Below are 19,951 nucleotides of genomic sequence, written 5' to 3'. Positions count from 1 at the left end.
ATTCATAAAAGTGGTCACAGGGATGAAGCAGGAAACTACAGGCCGGTGAGCCTCACTTCAGTTGTTGGAAAAATAATGGAAGTGTTGCTGAAAGAAAGGATAGTGTACTTCCTTGAATCTAATGGGTTACAGGATCCGAGGCAACATGGCTTTACAAAAGGTAAATCGTGCCAAATAACCCTGATTGAATTTTTTGATTGGGTGACCAGAGAGCTAGATTGAGGACATATGCTAGATGTAATTGACTTAGATTTCAGCAAAGTCTTTGATACAGTTCCTCATAAGAGGCTGTTGAACAAACTTGAAGGGCTGAAGTTAGGACCCAAAGTGGTGAACTGGGTTAGAAACTGGCTGTCAGACAGACGCCAGAGGGTGGTGGTTAATGGAAGTCGCTCGGAGGAAGGAAAGGTGAGTAGTGGAGTCCCTCAGGGTTCGGTGCTGGGTCCAATCCTGTTCAATATGTTTGTGAGTGACATTGCTGAAGGGTTAGAAGGAAAAGTTTGCCTTTTTGCAGATGATACCAAGATTTGTAACAGAGTAGATATCAAAGAGGGAGTGGAAAATATGAAAAAGAATCTGCAAAGTTAGAGGAATGGTCTAATGCCTGGCAACTAAAATTCAATGCAAAGAAATGCAGAGTAATGCATTTGGGGATTAATAATCGGAAGGAACCTTATATGCTAGGAGGAGAGAAGCTGATATGCACGGATGGGGAGAGGGACCTTGGGGTGATAGTGTCCGAAGATCTAAAGGCGAAAAAACAGTGTGACAAGGCAGTGGCTGCTGCCAGAAAGATGCTAGGCTGTATAGAGGCGTAGCCAGTAGAAGGAAGAAGATGTTGATGCCCCTGTACAGGTCATTGGTAAGGCCCCACTTGGAGTATTGTGTTCAGTTTTGGAGACCGTATCTGGCGAAGGATGTAAGAAGACTTGAAGCGGTCCAGAGGAGGGCGACAAAAATGATAGGAGGCTTGCGCCAGAAGACGTATGAGGAGAGACTGGAAGTCCTGAATATGTATACCCTAGAGGAAAGGAGAGACAGGGGAGATATGATTCACACGTTCAAATACTTGAAGGGTTTTAACGTATAACATAATCTTTTCCAGAGAAAGGAAAATGGTAAAACCAGAGGACATAATTTGAGGTTGAGGGGTGGTAGATTCAAAGGCAATGTTAGGAAATTCTACTTTACGGAGAGGGTGGTGGATGCCTGGAATATGCTCCCGAGAGAGGTGGTGGACAGTAAAACTGTGACTGAGTTCAAAGAAGCGTGGGATGAACACAGAGGATCTAGAATCAGAAAATAATGTTAAAAATTGAACTAAGGCCAGTACTGGGCAGACTTGCACGGTCTGTGTGTGTATGGCCTTTTGGTGGAAGATGGGCTGGGAGGGTGTAGATGGGCTGGAGTAGGTTATAACGGAGATTTTGGCAGTAAGAACCCAAACACAGTACCAGGTAGAGCTTTGGATTCTTGCCCAGAAATAGCTAAGAAGAAAAAAAATTAAAACATTTAAATTGAATCAAGTTGGGCAGACTGGATGGACCATTTGGGTCTTTATCTGCCGTCATCTACTATGTTACTATGTATTTAGGTACAGTAGATATATGTCTGTTTCTGGAGGGCTCACAATTCAAAGGGTCTTTAAATGCCGTCATCTACTATGTTACTATGTATTTAGGTACAGTAGATATATGTCTGTTTCTGGAAGGCTCACAATTCAAAGGAAACAAAAAGAGTTAAAGTGGAAATCAAACCTAGGTCTCTGGTTTACAGTCCACTGCAATGACTAAACTAGTCCTCAAACCCGCTTTTGGCTTTGCATAGAATGCCCATAATACCTAATTCTGTTATAGTTCCTAATATTCCTTTACAGTTTTAATTTCAGGGGAAAGGGAGGAGGACAGCGACCACTGGGGGACTCTCCAGTGGTCATCCGTTCAATCTGACTACCTTTTTGTACCCTGAACATGACTGAAACAGATCTAAATAAAAATGTCCTTCTTTCTAGACTTGGATGTTTCTTACCGTTTGGTTATCACTGTTGGATGTCTTAATTTTGGGCCTTCCCTAGTCCTGCTGAAAACACGCCCACTTGCTACTTGGATGAACTGCAGTGTAGGATATCCAAATTCCATCATTTTAAAATCTCAATTTGGATAGGTTTTTTTTTGCCATTTTGAGATATTTGGGTACTTTGAAAATGAGCTCCATAGGCTTTCTATACTGCATGCTACTTTTTGAGGTAAATGTGCAGTAAGTACAAACCTTACTGCACTTTAGTAGAAGTAGCCTTTGTTCTTTATAATCTTTATAATGATTCATTGATCTATAATTTCCTTGGTCACCTCTGAAACCATTTTTAAAAATTGACACTGCATTGGTCATCCTCCAATCTTGAGGTATCAACTTTATTTTTTATGGATAAGTTATAAATTACTAATAATAGATTTACAATTTCATTTTTCAGCTCTATCAGTACTCTGGGGTGGATATCATCCAGTCCAGATGATTTGCTGCTCTTTAGTTAGTAAATCTGCTCTCTTATATCTTCCAGGCTAGGAAAGATTAGGGTTACCATATGCCTGGATTTACCTGGACATGTCCTATTTTTAGAGGACTGTCCGGGTCTCTTGATGGATTTTGAAAACTCAACAGTTTATCTGGACTTTGGAAGGTCACTATTCTGCCAGAACTCAAGGCTGTGTCTGGAGGGTTGCCAGGCATGTGCGGATGTAGCATGATGATTTTTTTATTTATTTATTTAATTTTATTTCTTATATACCGCTATACCGTGAGGTTCAAAGCGGTTTACAATGAAGATAGATTAAAGATACATTAAAATAAAATAAATAAAAATGGTACTTTGGATTTCCCTAGCTGTCCTCCAGATGTGGCCCCAAGCTCAGGGAAAGAGAGGAGATGAGGTTTGTGTGGAGGCGGGGTTAGAGGCAGATTAGGGCGTGGCCACATATCCTTTTATGGTAACCTTAGGAAAGACCACTTGAAAGGTTCTTTCTGAAAGGCATGAAATAGAGATTAGTTTTATGCCACATGACCTCTTGTAGTATTAATACAGAAAATAAAGAATTTAATGAATATCTGAGTTACCTTTTTCACAGTGGTGGCCATAAAATCCATCAGGACATTCACAGATATGTCTCTCAGTACAAAAGCCTCCATTTCTGCATCCTCCAGGACATTTAGCTTCACAAAGTAATAATAATCATACTAATAATTGTTATTATTTAAAAAAAACAAAGCAAATTAGAAGTGTGCAAATGCATAACTGCTACAAAAATAGTAGAGTGAAAACAGACTAGCAAAATCATATTCAAATTTTGGACAAGAAAAAGCTTGCAAATGTTTTATGCCCAAGGGTTTACTTCCTTGCAAATTTTCCACTTCCATTTCCATTTATTAATTCATACACCATTTTTCCACTTGGAAAATTCTAGAAGAGACGCTTTCAAAAAAGTAATTAAGCAAGCAAAACTATTATAATAAAACAGTGGTACTGTTGTCTGACTTTCAAACTCAGGATTTTCAACAAATGTCACACAATGGTTTTTATAAGTGATTTTGCTTACAAATGATCTCTGATGTTTTTTCTATTCTTTAATTTTTAGGAAAGATAGGGTGTAATTTTATATATTTTTCACATGTAAGGCTTGTTTTACATTTGGAAAAGGGCTTTAATGTAATTGCATAGCTGTATATTGTGTATAAATGCTCATGCCAAAAAGATTGCATGTACTTATACATGTGCCATGCATAGGAGTTCCTAGGATGTAGTTTAGATACAGTAGAAGTGGAGTCGGAATATATATGAATATTTTGGAAAATAAACAGGTGCACACAGTGTACGTGCATACTTTTACACATTTTCAAAGCTTGTTCTGTAGGGATATCCTGAAATCCGAGATTGATTGGTGTTGACAGGGGCTTGAGGATAACTCACGATTGGTCATACATTTTGTTTAAAATACTGTGTTGTTAAAGATATATTCAGTGAAAACTGGGTACTCTTATACCAATGAATAATAATTTTAAAAAGTTGCACAGCCATCTTCAGCATACCAACCCCGTGGATATGTGCAGGATTTTCAAAATCTTCCCAGGCTATTATTTTGAAATTTCAGGGCTGGAAAACATGTGCCTTGGCTCTCATTAAAGAATGGCAACTGTGAGCTTCAAATCAATATCAGGTATCACTTCTCACATGATGAACACAATGTTTTTGAATATTTCTATAGCTTCTTTTACAAAGAAAATGAATTCTATGTACATCCAGTGAAACAAACTCCTACTTTAATGCATTTTAAAAATGTACTGTATATGTTAGACAGGAGAATGTGAAAAATGTACAAGGGTATAATTGGTTTTCAAGGCACTGTACATAATGTTTTCACAAGTGCATGTAATGTTTACCTCTTTTCAGAGTCTATTTACTAAGGGCCCCTTTTACAAAACTGTGATAGCCAGTCCCAGCGTGGCAAATGTGATGCAGCCCACAGGAATTGAATGAGCTGCATCCAGGACAGGATTAATCCTTTGATGGGCCCTAGGCATACAAGTACACTGGGCACCCTGGGCCTACCCCACCCATGGCCCCACCACCACCACAAGCCCCGCCTCGCTATACCACTGAACAATACAAAGCTAACATATTCCAGTTAATAAATTCCAAAATAAAATACCTTTTTTCTATCTTTGTTGTCTGGACATTATGTTTTTCCATCATTTTGGCCCTAGTTTCTCTTCTGCCTTTCTGTGTCTTCTGCTAATTCTCTTTCCAGTGTCTGCTTATCCATTTGGCTTTTCTCATCTCTCCTGTCTTGTTTCATTCTCTCACTACACCAATCTCTTATATACTGATTGTTCTCTTTTATTTTTTTCCCTTCTTTTTTTCTTTCCTGCCCCTTGTCCACTCAAATTTCATCGTCTTTCTCTTCTTTTTATTTTTCAACTGTCATCTCCTCTCATGCTCTAGCTGAAATCAGACTTAGCATGTACAGCAATACTAGAGAAATAGAAACTGAAATATAAGGTATCAGAAATGTACATTTCCAAAGGTTGATGTATTTCCATTTAATGAATTCAGAATAAAATTCTTTTTTCTACCTTTGTTGTCCAGACATTTTATTTTCCATTCCAGTGTCTCTCTTCAGCTTTTCTCTGAATTTTTTTTTTACCTGTCTTTTCAGAGTCTTCCCTGAAACTCTTCCATCTATCCTCCCTTGAAACAATCTACACATATGCTGATGACATCCTTGTCCTTCTCAAGACAGACTCGAACCCCACCAACCTCTCTGAAAACAAACAGAATGCATAACGAAACTCCAATCTTAGTCCCTTACAGTACAAATGAAACTGAACGGATCCAAAACGAAACTACTCTGGCTCGGCCCCAAATTAGAACAGCTACCCACCCTCATTTCACTGCCTTCTGGCACCACACTGCAGCTTGAGTTCTCAAGCAAAGTTCTAGGCATCATTATTGACTCTTCTCTTTCCTTCAATGATCATCTTAACTCCTTGGTAATGTCATGCTTTTTTAGCCTCCACATGCTTAGGAAAGTGAGATCCTTCTTCCACCAACAACATTTTGCCGTCCTTGTACAATCTATCATCCTCTCCAGACTAGACTACTGTAACTCCATCTTTTTAAGTCTAACCAGAAAAAGTCTTCAAAGACTTCAGCGGATTCAGAACACTGCAGCCAAGCTGATCTTCGCAAAAAGCAAATTTGATCATGTTTCCCCACTTCTGTCCAAACTTCAATGGCTTCCAGTAATTTCCAGGGTCCATTTTAAATGCGCCTGCCTAGCTTTTAAGATCCTACACTGCATCCTCCCTCCTCTTATTCCACTATCTTGGAATTCCTTGAATACTGATACCACCATATCCACCCATAAACTTAAACTATCCTTCCCCTCGCTAAAAGGTATCCTCTATGCGGGAAAATTAGGGAAATCTCTCTTCTTCAGAATCACTGGGCTTTGGAATAACCTTACTGCCCCACTACAGAATCTAGGCTCCTTCCAACTATTCTGAAAGCATCTGAAAACTAGGCTATTCACAAAAATATAATGCTCTCTTCCCCCCCTATACTCAACCTCCAACCACGTTATGCTGTTCCTTCCTTACATTAAGCTCTTGGAAACCGTGCCGAGCTCTATAATTATGGAGAGGATGCGGTATATAAACTTAAGGTTTAGTTTAGTTCTTTCTCCACCTTCCATCTTTCTTCTGTGTCCCTATTTGTCCTCTCCAGCATTTCTCCTCTATATCCTTGTTCCTTTCCTTCCCTGTATTCAACATCTGCCCTTTTAGTCTCTCTTTCCCTTGTAATCAGTATTGTCCCTATGCTCCCTCCATACCCAGCATTTTCTCTTGCCCTTTCCCTTCTGCCCCTACCCCCCACCTGTCTACTCATTGCTGTCCCCTGCAATCCAATGTCTCTCCCCATCTCTTCTGGTCTAGTGTTTCTCTCCTCTGCTGCCCCTCAATCCAGTCTGCCTCCCTCCCTGTCCAGTTCAGCAGCACCTTTCTCTCTCCATCCCCCAAGGGATAGCAGCCCTTCTCCCTCTCCAAGTCCAGGCACACCTCTCCCCCTCCCCTCTAGGTCCAGTAGCACATCTCCCTCTCTCTCAGCCAAGCAGCACCTCTCCCTCTCAGCTTCCACCCACCCAGGTCCAGCAGCATCTCTCCCTCTCATTCCCAGGTTGAACAGCATGCCGCCTTTCACCCATCCCAGATACCGAAGCACCTCTCCTTCTCCATTAGCACCTCTCACTCTCTTCAGTTTTAGCAGCAACCCCTCCCTCTGAACTCCCCCCAGGACAAGCAGTACCTTTCCCTCTTACCTGCCCTCCCAAGTCCTTCAGCACCTCTCTCCACTCCAGTTCCAGTAGTACCCCTCTCTCTTACCCCCCCCCCCCCACACACACACACACATCCCAAGTCTAGGAGCCATCCTCTTTGGTCCAACATCCATTCCTCTTCTATCTCAAGGGCAGCAGCATCCCTTTCAATCTCCCATCCCAAGCAGCCCTCTTTCCCCCCCCCAAGCCAGCACCACCTCTTCCAGTCTGGTCTCTTACCATCCTGAATTGCTGCAGATAGCAGAAGCCCAGAAATTCCTACAGGCAGACTCGTGAGCCTCTGGTAGACCTTGCCCTGCCTCCAAGGAAACAAGAAGTTGCATCAAAGAGATAAGGCACAGCCTAACAGAAGGTCCCAAGGCTCCCTATAGAAATCACTGGGCTGTTACTATCTGCAGCGATTCAAGATGGTGAGAGGACAGACTAGGCGAGGTGGTGCTGGCTTGAGGGGAAAAGGAAAGAGGGCTCCTCGCTGCTGCTGATATAATCAGAGCAGTGCATTGGGGCCCCCGACCTCCTTTGGGCTGAAGCACATGCCTACTGGACCTACCCTTCAATCCAGCCCTGGTTGCATTGCATTTGCTGCATGGGACTTGCTTCCATGGCTTTGTAAAAGGGGCCTTAAGGGTCCTTTTACTAAGTTGTGGTAAAATGTGGCCTTTGCATATCCTTACATGGGGTTTTCCCTTGTGCTAAGGTCATTTATTTCTGCAGCCATAAAAATGGCCTTTTGTATTTTTTGTATTGCCGTATTTCCCCATATTATAGGCCGCAGCCTATATATCGATTTTGCAAACCGGCCTAGTGGGTGCGTCTTGCTTAATTGGGGCGGCTTATCTTACAAATACCATCCTCCCTTGCTGGTAAATACCTCCCTTGCCACCCCTTCGCCAGTAAATACCTCCCTCGCCAGACAACTGCCATTCAGGAAGTGGCGTGGGGCGAGGCATGAGATTGAAAACATCGCTCCTGCCCTGCATAGCGTAATTGGAGGAGGCAGCCGTTAGCTGTCCAGCAAGGGAGGTATTTAAGGGGGGATGATGTGGCTTATCTAATGAGGTGGCTTATCTATGATTTTTAAAATGTAAAACGGCATTTCCTGTGGCCTATACATGGGGAAATACAGTACTGGCCATGTGCTAATGTTGGCAGTAGTGCATTTGCATTAACTGATTAGCACAAAAATACTCACTCTCTGCCCCCTGGCATTCCCCGTCAAAAAAAATTTTAAATATTTTTTAATGTGTGGCTACTGTGCACACATTTGGCAGTTACCTCAGGACATCTGAGCATGTCTCCCAGTATGCCATTTTAAGCTGCATTAGGTATGCTTTAGCACCTAACACAAATTAGTAAAAGGGCCATTAAGGTAAGGTCAGCACATAATTCCCCAAATTCTATATATAATGCCATAAGTTGTGTGTGCAAATCTGTGCACATACCTGATTTGTTTAACAAGACCAACCGGCACTGATAATTGGAAAGTAACACTCCATAATTGATGCTAATTGCCACTAATTAAAAATTACATGCACAACCTGGTAGGAACATTCTATCTAGCGCTGCATGACAGTTCTAGTATGCGAATCTAAAAAGGAGGCAAGTCCAGAAGAGAAGAATGAGCGGATCGTGGGTATTTCTAAAAGATATGCATGCTGATATAGAACTTAGGTACAGGTATTTAGGTTTGTTTTTCCTTGACCGAAATGGGTGTGCTTAAAAGTTATGACACGCACTGGTGCTAAGCATGGTGTGCATACCTTTTATAGAATTGTGCTAAGACATTCTAATCAGTGCCAATTTTTTTAAACTATATATAGAACCTGATCCAATATATTTCAACATGCATTGTTTACTGCAGCTCCTAATATTTTTGGTGGAGTTTATTCATTAATATATGATAATGCATGGTGAAGTCCACACTTTAGTTAAAAAAAAAACCTCATTAGCATAAACAAAATATCAGGTCAAAATAGATAGGTTTATTTTATTGTGTGCACGTTGCATTATTTTTCAAATTAACACAAGTTTGCGATTTGAAGATTTCTCCCAATATGCTTGGGCAAGACATGTTTCTCCAAACTAATGAAAATTTTACATGGTTTTATTACTTCCTAAGCAGGGGCATAGCCAGATGTTCACTTTGCGGGGTTCCCAAAAGTGGACCAAGGAGGCCAATATTCTCTCCCCCTTCCCTTTCCACCTTTCTTCCTCCCTCCCTCCCTCTCCCTGGTGCCACAGCAGCCACTGCTGCAATAAAATACAGGCAGTCCCCGGTTTAAGAATGCCTGACTTACATCGAACACGTACTTATGAACCGAGGTCCTGCCCCTCCCTTCCTGTGCCAACGTGCCCCTTTTTCCTCCCTTCCTGTCCAAACGCGCCTCTTCTCCTCTCTTCTGTGTCCTAACGTGCCTTCATCATCTTTCCCTCCGTTCTGCATCCTAAATTCGTCCTTCCCGCGCGTGTTTACCTCCTCTGGCCTTCTGGGGCTCTCTCCTCCCAGTTGCATTTCTCTTTGCAAAGCCACGAGAGCAGCTCCTGCAAGTGGCCCACTGACTCGGAAGCCTTCCTTCTTTTTTTTTTTTTTTTTATAATTCTTTATTCATTTTCAAATTGGTCAGCAAAGGGCCATGTGCAGAAGCTGCTGTTCGTGGCTTTGCAAAGGGAAGTGCAACTAGGAGGAGGACGCCTCAGCTGGCCAGAGGAGGTAAACACCTGCAGGAGGGCGGGAGGCACGAATTTGGGATGCAGAATGGAGGGAAAGACGACATGGGAGGAGGAGGGTCGTGTTGGAGCAGGAAGGGAGGAAGATGGGCGTAATGACACAGGAAGGGAGAAGCGTGGTTGCGTTGGGACACAGAAGGAAGGAAGAAAGCACAAACTTCAGACAAAGGATGAAAGGAAGGAAGAAAGGAGGGAGGGAGCATGAACTTGGGACAGAGAATGGAGGGAGGAAAGCATGAACTTGGAACATAGGATGGAACAATGACGGGAGTGAGGGAAAGAGATGCTGAGGTGGGGAGGTAATAGAAAGGGAAAATTGTTGGGCATAGGGAGAGAGAGATGGTGCACATGAGGAAATGAAGAAAGCAGTGAATTGTTGGGCATAGAGGAGAGAGAAATATTGTATATGGTGGTGGGAGAGGTGTGAGGTAGAGAATGACACGGTGACAAAATTCATCACCGTTCCCGTCCCTGCGGATAACTGCGGGAAATAATCCCATGTCATTTTCTAGTGTCTATTTCAACCTCGGTCCTTCAACACCAGCATTCTTCATGTTGTGGCCATTCATACTCTGATTCTTCCCTCTCTCCTTAAAGAATGACATGAAGATGGTTTCCCGCGGTTATCCGCGGGGACGGGGACGGTGATGAATTTTGTCACCGGGTCATTCTCTAGTGTGAGGTACAGATGCATGGGGAAGAGAGAGAAAAGTTGGATGTGGTGGTGGAGAGGGGATGGATGAAGAAGAAAAGTAAATGTAAACTTCCTATCTTTTCTTTCTATTTAAACTATAGTACTTTATTTTGAGGACTATTTATTTAATGTTTAATGTTCTTGAATGTTTAATGTTTTTATAGACTGTGTACTGTATAGGATCCGAGTTACATACAAATCCAACTTAAGAATGGTTTAAAAAATAGAACTTGTTCTTAACCCGGGGACTGCATGTATTACCTTTGCTGGCAGGGATATCAAGCCCCACCAGCCAAAGAAATCTCCTACCCTGGGTCACACCTGTGCTGAATGAGCAGCACTTAATTCAGCGAGCATACTTCAGATGCTAAAGTGGGTTCTCCCGTGCAAGTTCAGTTAGACCTGAACTGAATATGTGTGAGAGACCTGAACTGAGCATTTGTGAGAGAGCCAGCATTAGCAACTGAATTGCACTTGCCGAATTAAGTGCTGCTGCAGGCACGACTCAGGAAGGCGGCATCTTTAGCTGGAAGGGTTTGGCTTCCCCATCAGCCATGAAAGTTGAGGGGTCATGAGCCATAGGTGAGAGGGCCAAAGCCCTCAAGGCCCCACCCCCACCCCCACCCTGTAGCTAAGCCACTACTCCTAAGGCAGTTTGTGAAAAATCCACAAAACTGAATTGTTCCAGTTTCCAGTTTATATCAAATAAAACTTCCTTCGTGCCTCTTTCCATACATGAGGGCAGTATATTTTAAGATTCCAATTGCTTAGCCATTTGAACCATTCTGGCTTTAACCAATCATATCACAACAGAAGCAAAGATCTAAGCCAGCAGTTCTCAAACCTGTCACTGCAGATCCTCAGCCACTCAGGTTTTCAGGCTATCCCTGAAGAATATGCATGAGATAAATTTGCCTGTACTGCCACCATTACATACAAATATATCTCATAAATAGATAGCACAGATATCCTGAAAACAAAAATATGATTGAGGGTCTACCATGACAGATTTGGGAACCACTGACCAGTGATGTCTGTAGCCCCAAGGAGTGTGAGAAGAAATCAAGCATGGTGTGAAGAAGGATCTTGCAATCTAAGGCAATTTATTGAAACTTTCTGGACAGAATGAAGGCAGTTAGGGCAGCTTTTAAAGGAATTTGCCCCAAACAGAAATGGACTTGAATATATGTTATGATTATGCATATTGCACAGTCAAAAACTGAACCACAGTTTTGAATGTTGCTTGAGGGGAAAACAAAAGCGATGCTCTCATTAATGCTAATGAAACTTAAGTTCTTCATTTGCACACTTCGTCTCCATGTTGCACAATCATGTTTTCCAGACAAAGGCTAACCTTATGACCTAAATTACTGAATTGTTGCTGGAATGCTTATGAATGAAATATTTCCTAGTTATGAATACAGGCATTCCCTGGGTTAAGAACATCTGACTTACATCAGACTCGTACTTACGAATTGGGGTCCTACTACTACTATTAATAATTATTTATATAGTGCTACAAGAGTCACAAAGAAGAAAAACAGTCCCTATAGTGCTGTACAGAGTCCCTATAGCGCTATACAATCTAAACAGCCAAGACAGACAAACAGGATGTCATGGATACAGTTAAGGGTGGTTAATCAGCTGGCTAGGTTGGAGGGCAGAGGAGTAGGGTTAAGGATTCAAGGCTGTATCAAATAGGTAGGTTTCAATCTGCTTTTAAACAAGATAAGGGGAAAGGGCTTGGTGGACAAACTCAAGTAATTTATTCCAGGCTTGGCGGACAAACTCAGGTAATATTCCAGGAAGGGAGAAGCAGGGTTGCACTGGGACACAGAAGGAAGGGAGGGAGCACAAACTTCGGACAAAGGATGGAAAGAAGGAAGAAAGGAGGGAGAGTGTATGAACTTGGGACACAGGAGGGAGGGAGGGGATCAAGAACTTGGGACATAGGATGGAACAATGGAGAGAGTGAGGGAAAGAAATGCTGAGGTGGGGAGGGAATAGAAAGAAAGAATTGTTGGGCATGGTGGTGGGAGAGGCGTGAAATACAGATGCATGAGGAAGAGAGATAAGAGGGAGAAATGTTGGATGTGGTGGTGGAGAGAGAACAGTGGTACGGATGAAGAACAAAGTGGAAACATCCTATCTTTTCTTTCTATTTAAACTACAGTACTTTATTTTGAGGACTGTTTCTTTAATGTTTTAATAGACTGTGTACTGTACAGGATCCAAGTTATGTACAAATTCAACTTAAGAATGGTTTTAAAAAACTGAACTTGTTCTTAACCCGGGGACTGCCTGTATGGAACTCGTTCCTAACCCAGGGACTGCATGTATATAGTATTTGTAAATGGTCATCTTATTCAACATTATGTACAATGTATGTAACTTCTTTAGTATTATAACTATGTACTACAATAATTTTAGCAACATATTAGCAGTTAGCACTAGTCTAGGAAAGGGATACAAAGGTTTCATTGATCAGTTAAAGGGGAACCAAAAGAGATTAAGAACTCTTGACCTAAGCTATATAAAAGATTCAGCTTTCCCAACTTTAGCATAATGTAATAGCTGAAATAGCTTAAATGACTAAGCATTGGGAATCCACACTTTTAGTATGATAGCTTCTTACTTATGGAATAAATTGTCCCTTGATCTATGTCTGGAATCTTCACATAAAATAATTTAAAGAAAATTTGCTATTTCAGACCAGCCTTTAGACCTTGACTTTCCAGCCAGACAAGTTCCATGAAACTGGCACAATGGGAATGGTCAATGCTTCTTTACAGCAATGAAGGAATGGGAACTAAATTTTACCATATTTGCCCTACCCCAAGGTCTCCATGGTATGTTTGGGTGCTGGGTAGGGGGAACCCCAAAGACATGCATGTCAAGGAGTTGATTATTTACTTCCTTCCCTCTGTCTGTCCTGTCTTCTTTATTATAGATTTATTGATTTTATTGATTTATTTATTTTAAATTTTTGTAAACCACTTGGCTAGTAAACTAATCTACAATATATCAAATCAGGAAATTGAAAATTTTTCTAAATGATATACCCCCTTTTACAAAACTGTAGTGCGATTTTTAGCACTGGCCGCAGTGGTAACAACTCTGATGCTCATAGGATTTTTATGACCGTCAGAGCTGTTATCGCTGCGGCTGGCGTTAAAAACCACGCTATGGTTTTGTAAAAGAGGGGAAAAATAAAATTTAAAACTGTTTTTATTAAAACTGACAAATTCATTTTCTATATTCTCCATGTGTAGGCTTGGTTGAGAATCCTCACTTTTTAGTATTATAAACTGTAAGAACACTTATAACTTTAGTTAACCCTTTCTTTACTCTTAGAGAGAAAAAAAAAAAGCGGCATGAAAACCTCAAATTCTTAACATTTGCTCAGAGCATCAGTTACCTTGCTGACAAGTCTTAAAGAAGATGGCATTTTGTGGTGTCTGGAGAATAATGTTGCCTTCTGAATTCATTATGATTATGGTAACTTCAAAAGCTGCTACCCCATCTTGATTCCCAAGGCATGGAAATCCAACCTGAAGAACTAAAAAAATAATGTCTTAGACTTTAACAGATTCTATCACAAATTATAATTATAAATTCAAAATTGCTTCTGATATTTTTGAAAATCTAGAAGTATATTCATGGAAAGCAGCATATACTGATGGAAATAAATACAGTAAATCAAAACATGTAAACTGAAAACATGACCATAAAGTATACGCAATGATAAAAAAAAATCAAGATTTTCAATTTATCATATTGGGAAGTTATAAGAAGTGAAAATGAATATTTACCTTCAAACTGTGACACAAAGGAAGACTGGAAGAATTGGTTGTGATTGGATGGAAAACTTATGTTCTTACCTGTTAATTTTCTTTCCCTTAGACGCAGCAGATGAATCCAGAGACCAATGGGATAGCTCACATCTACCAGCAGGCGGAGATAGAGAAACTGATTAACAGGTGGTCCTATTGGCTGGCACTCCTCCTGTTTATCTAGCATAGCTCCTTGCCCAAGCATCCGTAACCATCAATAGGCATAGCATGTAAAAAACTTCTTTCCCATAACAAATCTCAAAATGCAATAAAACAGAAAACAATCTGCCATAATAACAAACTGCGAAAGTTGCAAAAGAAAAAACCGAGAGACAATATCCAGAAAGGGTGGGGCTCTGGATTCATCTGCTGCGTCTAAGGGAAAGAAAATTAACAGGTAAGAACATAATTTTTCCTTCCCTAGCAACAGCAGCAGATGAATCCAGAGACCAATGGGATGTAGCAAAGCAATCTTCAATCTGGGTGGGAAGCAAACGCCGCCTCCGCAACAACCGTAGCACAAAACGCCCCTACCACATGCGCCCCCACATCCAAGCAGAAATGCGGAGAGAAAGCACTCTCGGAAGACCAATTAGCCGCGAGACAAATCTCCTCCAAGGAAAAAACCTCTGGGCCGAACCCAAGAAGTAGCCATCGCTCCGGCAGAATGGTCATAAAGTTCTTTCGCCAACCGCTTCCCTGCCAGCAAGCAAGCATAAAGAATGTCCTCCCGGACCCATTGAGCGATGGAGGCTTCGGACGCCGCCATACGTTTGAGGCGTCCCTTGAAGAATACAAAAAGGAGATATAAACAACTAAAAGTCGTTAGAAACCGAGCTCGCGGAGAACGCTACATACGCATCAAAAAATGCAGTGAATAAAAGCACTGCTCCCAATTTCTCCTCCCAGGAAGAAGGAAGGAAAAGCGAGCATGACATAAAAGAAAGGATGACACCCCCCTAGAAAAAAATAGTGGTACCATCCGAACTGATACCCCATATTTCGGAAATCAGAAATAGGAATCCCCGTTAAACAAGGCCTGCAACATAGAAAACTGCAGAGCTGAAGTCATGGCCACAAGAAACCCCATGTTCAACGGCACAGCCCTTTAGAGTCCCAAAAGACAAGGATGAAATGAAGTCTTCGGTAAACTGAGAAGAAGTACGTGAAGATTGTACTCCAAACCGGGCTTTCTAAGAGGCGCGTGAATATACCGCACTCTGTTTAGGAACTGAACTACATGAAGATGAGAAGTAAGTGAAGAGCAATATACCTAGCCCTTGTAACAAGCCAAGAATGGCAATAGAAGCTGAAGGGAATTGAAAGCTAAGCCCTCGGCAATACACTTGTGCCAAAAAAGAACTCTGGAGTGTTTCAAACGTTAAGAAGCACCCAAGAAAGGAAAAACCTCCAAAAGGAAGCAGAAGCCACAGGAGAAGACGTCCGTAGCACCTGGATAAGAGAAGAAACAACCTGCTTCGCATAACCCTTACACGTCAACCAAGATTTTTCAAAATACTAGGTCGTAATACTAAAGTAGTATAAATATCCATGTTGATCAGACCCTAGGTGAGCAAAGCCGGAGATACCAGGAAACTTCTTAGTCCGGCTGTCGAAAGACTCAATCAAATCCGCATAGTAAGGATGGTGCTGCCAATCCAGAGATTCTACAAATACTGTGCCCGGAAAGTGAGCTCGAGATGGCAAATCCAAGCCATCATCAGCCAGCGGAAAACACTGAAAAAGAGAAGGCAGAGGCGAGAAAGGAACCATGCAGCTACCCCCTCTAACTCCCACTTCCTGGGCCCGCCGAAGAAGCTAGGAAGCTTAGAATTGAGAGACGAGGCCATGAGGTCTAGGTCAAGGAGATCTCACATCCATAAAAAGAGCTAGAACGCCTGAGCCCCAAATCTCAATATCCAGGATGCAGAAGATTACACTATTACTAACATGCACACTTTCCAGAGCGTACACAGCGCTGTACACTGTAACATATAAGAAATGGGCCTTGTTCAGATTCTGCGGAGAGAAAGTCTATCCAAACTCTTATCCTGATCCATAAAAGGATCCGCCAACAGAAGACGAAGATGAGAGTCCACCCATAGAAGCAGACCAACTTCACCTGAGTACAACACCTACTGCCCAAGCTGTAGAGAAATACCCCCATCATAATACTGACCAAAAGGACCCTCAGCGGCAATCCGGAAGAATGATCTGAAGCTCCAGAAAGGTAGCCTGACCCTGCTCAAAGTAGAAGAATGAACAAGTACTGAGTCGCCTCTGAAGACCAGACTCCTGGAGCTGAGGATGGAAGCCACCGAGCTCCCCAACCCGACAGCCCGGGATGGTCGGTGGTCATGAGCTAGTCCAGCAAAGACCGAGGCATGCCTTGAAAAGAGAAATCGCGCTGAGCCACCAAATCATACAGAGCGATGCAGGAGGAGCATACCAAATAATTGGAGCCCTGAGATACCGGGAACCACCGGAACAAAAGCGACTGCTGTAGCGTAAGAAGGGGAAAGCAAGCCGAAGTTCCCAGTGGAGTCAGCAATATGGATCACAGAAACTGTACAGAATCCCATACTCTTGGTCATGGTAAGCGAAGAAGAATACCAATCTGAGACTGAGACCTCACGCCCAAGTCTCCAGAAAGAAACACGTCTCTCCTATATGAATAAAAACATTACCCCGATTTACCTATAAATAGTACAGGAGAAAAGAGCGCTGTGCAAATTCGAAGATGCACGTGTAAAGAACTGAGGAAAAGATACCACCCTATTCGTGTCAGTCAAATGGCCCGACTGGAAGTTGTCCGAATCAAGCAGGCAGTCAAGAAGAAATTAGATGAATCGCCTGGTAGCGCCAAAACGGTACCACCGCCCACATCACCTAAAACGTTCGTGAAGCCTTGGGTAGGCTTTGGCACGTGCCAAAACCGAAAGCGCTGCTCCAAGGGAGGCAGGCAAACCAAGTGCCGATTCGGAGTCCATAGAGAAAATGTAAATGTACTACCATGTTGTCTGCAGAAATGTGTAACCCCGAGAAACTAATTCAGAAGAATGGGATCCAGCCTGCCCAATGCCCCCGTCTCGGGCACCATGCAGTAAGTGGAACAACGTCCCTTAGTTCCCGAAGAACTACAAGAACTGTCCTGAGGACCAGTAACACTGAAAAGGGAAACACAAAACACAGAGACTCCAAGAACGAACTGGAAACCTGAGGAGCCCCCTGACCTGACATTATAGCGTCTTCTCCCTCATGAGAAAGCCTGAAGAGTCATTGAAAGAAGTCAAGATCCCCTCAGAATGAAGTGCAGAAGGTCAGGGAATGGCAGGATGAGACTGTAGGATCTGCAAGAAGATTCTCCTAGGAAAATTTAAGTTTCACAATGTAAAGAGGAATATACTGGAACCAGTACTAACCCCATACAACATGAGCGAAATACGTATGTCCTTTAAAGTGAATACATACTACACTCATCAAGATGCTGCATCTACCGCCCCGTGGAAAACAACAGCATCCTTACAGGTATCAGACAAAGCTCACATCGCTAATGAGAGCTTCAGGGATGAGGCTAACAGCCACATAGCGCGTGATCCTCCGCGGGTTTGATAGAATAGGTAACTGGCTCCTGGTTAAAAGGAGCTGTACAGCCCTTCCTGTCTGGTCGGGGGGCCCATCTAGCATGTGCCATGAGAAAATGGTGACAGGAGAAACCAGCGTGATAAGCATGGAAATCTGAAGTCCAGGCCTCCTCAGAAATAGAGAAAGAGAGTCCTGGCCGCAGGAAGATGCGCAGTGTCATTATGCCCATAGAGACAGCCCGAACTTGGAAACTGTTTGTACTACCTTTAGGCATATATATCCTGTGCCACTACTAGACACATGCAGCTCAGCACAGAGGCCCAAATAAGGACAGTTACCAACAGACAAAGGCTCAATCTGCAGGGACCCCAAGAGAGACAATGAGATACCTGTGTGAAATACAGGGCACTATCTTACTGCTGATCTCACCGTGCCATGAGTTGCCGTATGTCGCCCCAGTCCGGAGACAAACCGAGACTGGGTGACCTAGCACAGGGCAGAGTCTCTCTGGTAAACCCCTTGAGTGCTAACCCCAGAGTCCGATTAAACAAGCAGCTTCCTTCAAGGGAGTACAGCAGGAACACAGACATAGACATATAAAGCTGCCCAAGCTTGTCCCAAAGCTGGTGGCACACATACAACTTGTCTAAACCGGAAAGGAGAGAAGCCCCATACCCTGACCAAAGTCAGCTGGAAACAAACTACCGGAACGCTGCAGCTCTCCCGCCATCGCCGGAGACCCAAGCGCACGCCGGATTCTCACTGACACGTGGCCGCTGCCATCAACGCTCCTAGAAACATAGTTGGATTCAAGCCCCGCAAAATTTACCCTGCCGCGGCTTGCATAGAAATAAAATCAGACTCAGGGAATAACCAGAAGAACGGCCCACAGCGCCGGAAAAAACATGTCCAATCTCATGCTATAAACCGGCACCTGCACAATCAGCTGCACATGGCCATAACAAACACCGATGAAAGAGAGCCTCAGAATAAACAGGACTACTGCTGCACTGAAACCCAAAAATGAGAACAAGTGCGAGCAAGAAATCGCACCGCTACTGCCGCGCTGTAACCAACAAGGAAACCAAGCGCGTGCATGCAAAGGGCGGGAAGTCCCGGCTCCCTCCACGGATTTCTAGTCATAAAACTTAGCCTCAATAAAATATCCATGCCTTAAATGTACGATGACCGAACCCACAGTACTAAGACTCCCAAACAGAACCTGAAGCTCAAACAACCGTAAAAACCAGACATACTCACAGCTTGTTGTTAGGGCCGGTTGAAGCCAGTTTGCAGCAAAAGCATGGCAGAATGTAACAACTGTGGTCTCTTTTTTTTTTTTTTTTTTTTTACAGAGAAGGGAAAGAAGAAAAAAATTGAGACACAGTCAGACCCTCTAGCAATGGAGGGAGGGTGAGGCAGGGACAAGGGGGGGCCCAAGTGTAACCTCTAAAGCCGGCACCGTTCAGCTGGACACCCCTGTCTCACTGAAGAGAAAAATCTCAACAGGAGAAATAGCACTGCCAGCTCACTGAAGAGAAAATCTCAACAGGAGAAACAGAATGGCAGTCTCACTGAAGAGAAACCTCAACAGGAGAAAATTAAGTTCCAGTCACAGCCAGAATTCAGGAGCTAGTTGAATAGCGACCTTTTCCTGCTGGGAGATAGAGAATACTGGATAAACAGGAGGAGTGCCAGCCAATAGGACCACCTGTTAATCAGTTTCTCTATCTCTGCCTGCTGGTAGATGTGACCTATCCCATTGGTCTCTGGATTCATCTGCTGCTGTTGCTAGGGAAAAATATCTGCAAAGCCTTCCAGGTCTGTTTATCAAATACATTAGGGCATCTCTACTAATCAACTGAATTAATACATGTACCATGGGTTTTGAACTTGCCTGGAATGGTGGCACAGGTGGGCAAGAGAGATTGGCTGCTTTGAAATGGGCTCTATCACCTGTTTAGTTGATGTGTAAGGGAGAAAAAATCTCCAGTCAAGAAGAGGGGAATGGATGCTGGGGAAAGTGAATGCTTGAGAACAGAACAAAGAATTGCCATACTAAAAATGAAATTTGTAATTCTAAAAGGCTTTACTATTCTAAGCCATGTTTTGCACAAATGCATTTGTTACACTGATTAAAACCCATGCTATAGCCATATTATTTTCGTACAGTAGTCCAGGCTATGGTTTTATTGAGACTTGATTACTGCAGTACCCTATACCTT

General features: G+C 42.8%; 1 protein-coding gene across 3 annotated transcripts in view; it reads right to left on the bottom strand.

Annotated features, from left to right (window-relative positions):
- WIF1 (WNT inhibitory factor 1) overlaps positions 1–19,951 on the bottom strand; it is a 240,146-nt gene that overhangs the window by 144,029 nt on the left and 76,166 nt on the right. For 2 of the 3 annotated variants that reach the window (XM_033959665.1, XM_033959667.1), the window contains exon 4: positions 13,727–13,867. In XM_033959665.1, the coding sequence (XP_033815556.1) occupies positions 13,727–13,867 (141 nt within the window). Of the gene's footprint in view, positions 1–3,111; positions 3,208–13,726; positions 13,868–19,951 lie in introns of all 3 variants that reach the window. The other variant, XM_033959664.1, reaches the window with a different exon arrangement.

The sequence above is a fragment of the Geotrypetes seraphini genome, chromosome 9, assembly GCF_902459505.1.
Source record: "Geotrypetes seraphini chromosome 9, aGeoSer1.1, whole genome shotgun sequence".
Classification (NCBI taxonomy): Eukaryota; Metazoa; Chordata; class Amphibia; order Gymnophiona; family Dermophiidae; genus Geotrypetes; species Geotrypetes seraphini.
This window is presented reverse-complemented; position numbering and strand designations above follow the sequence as displayed.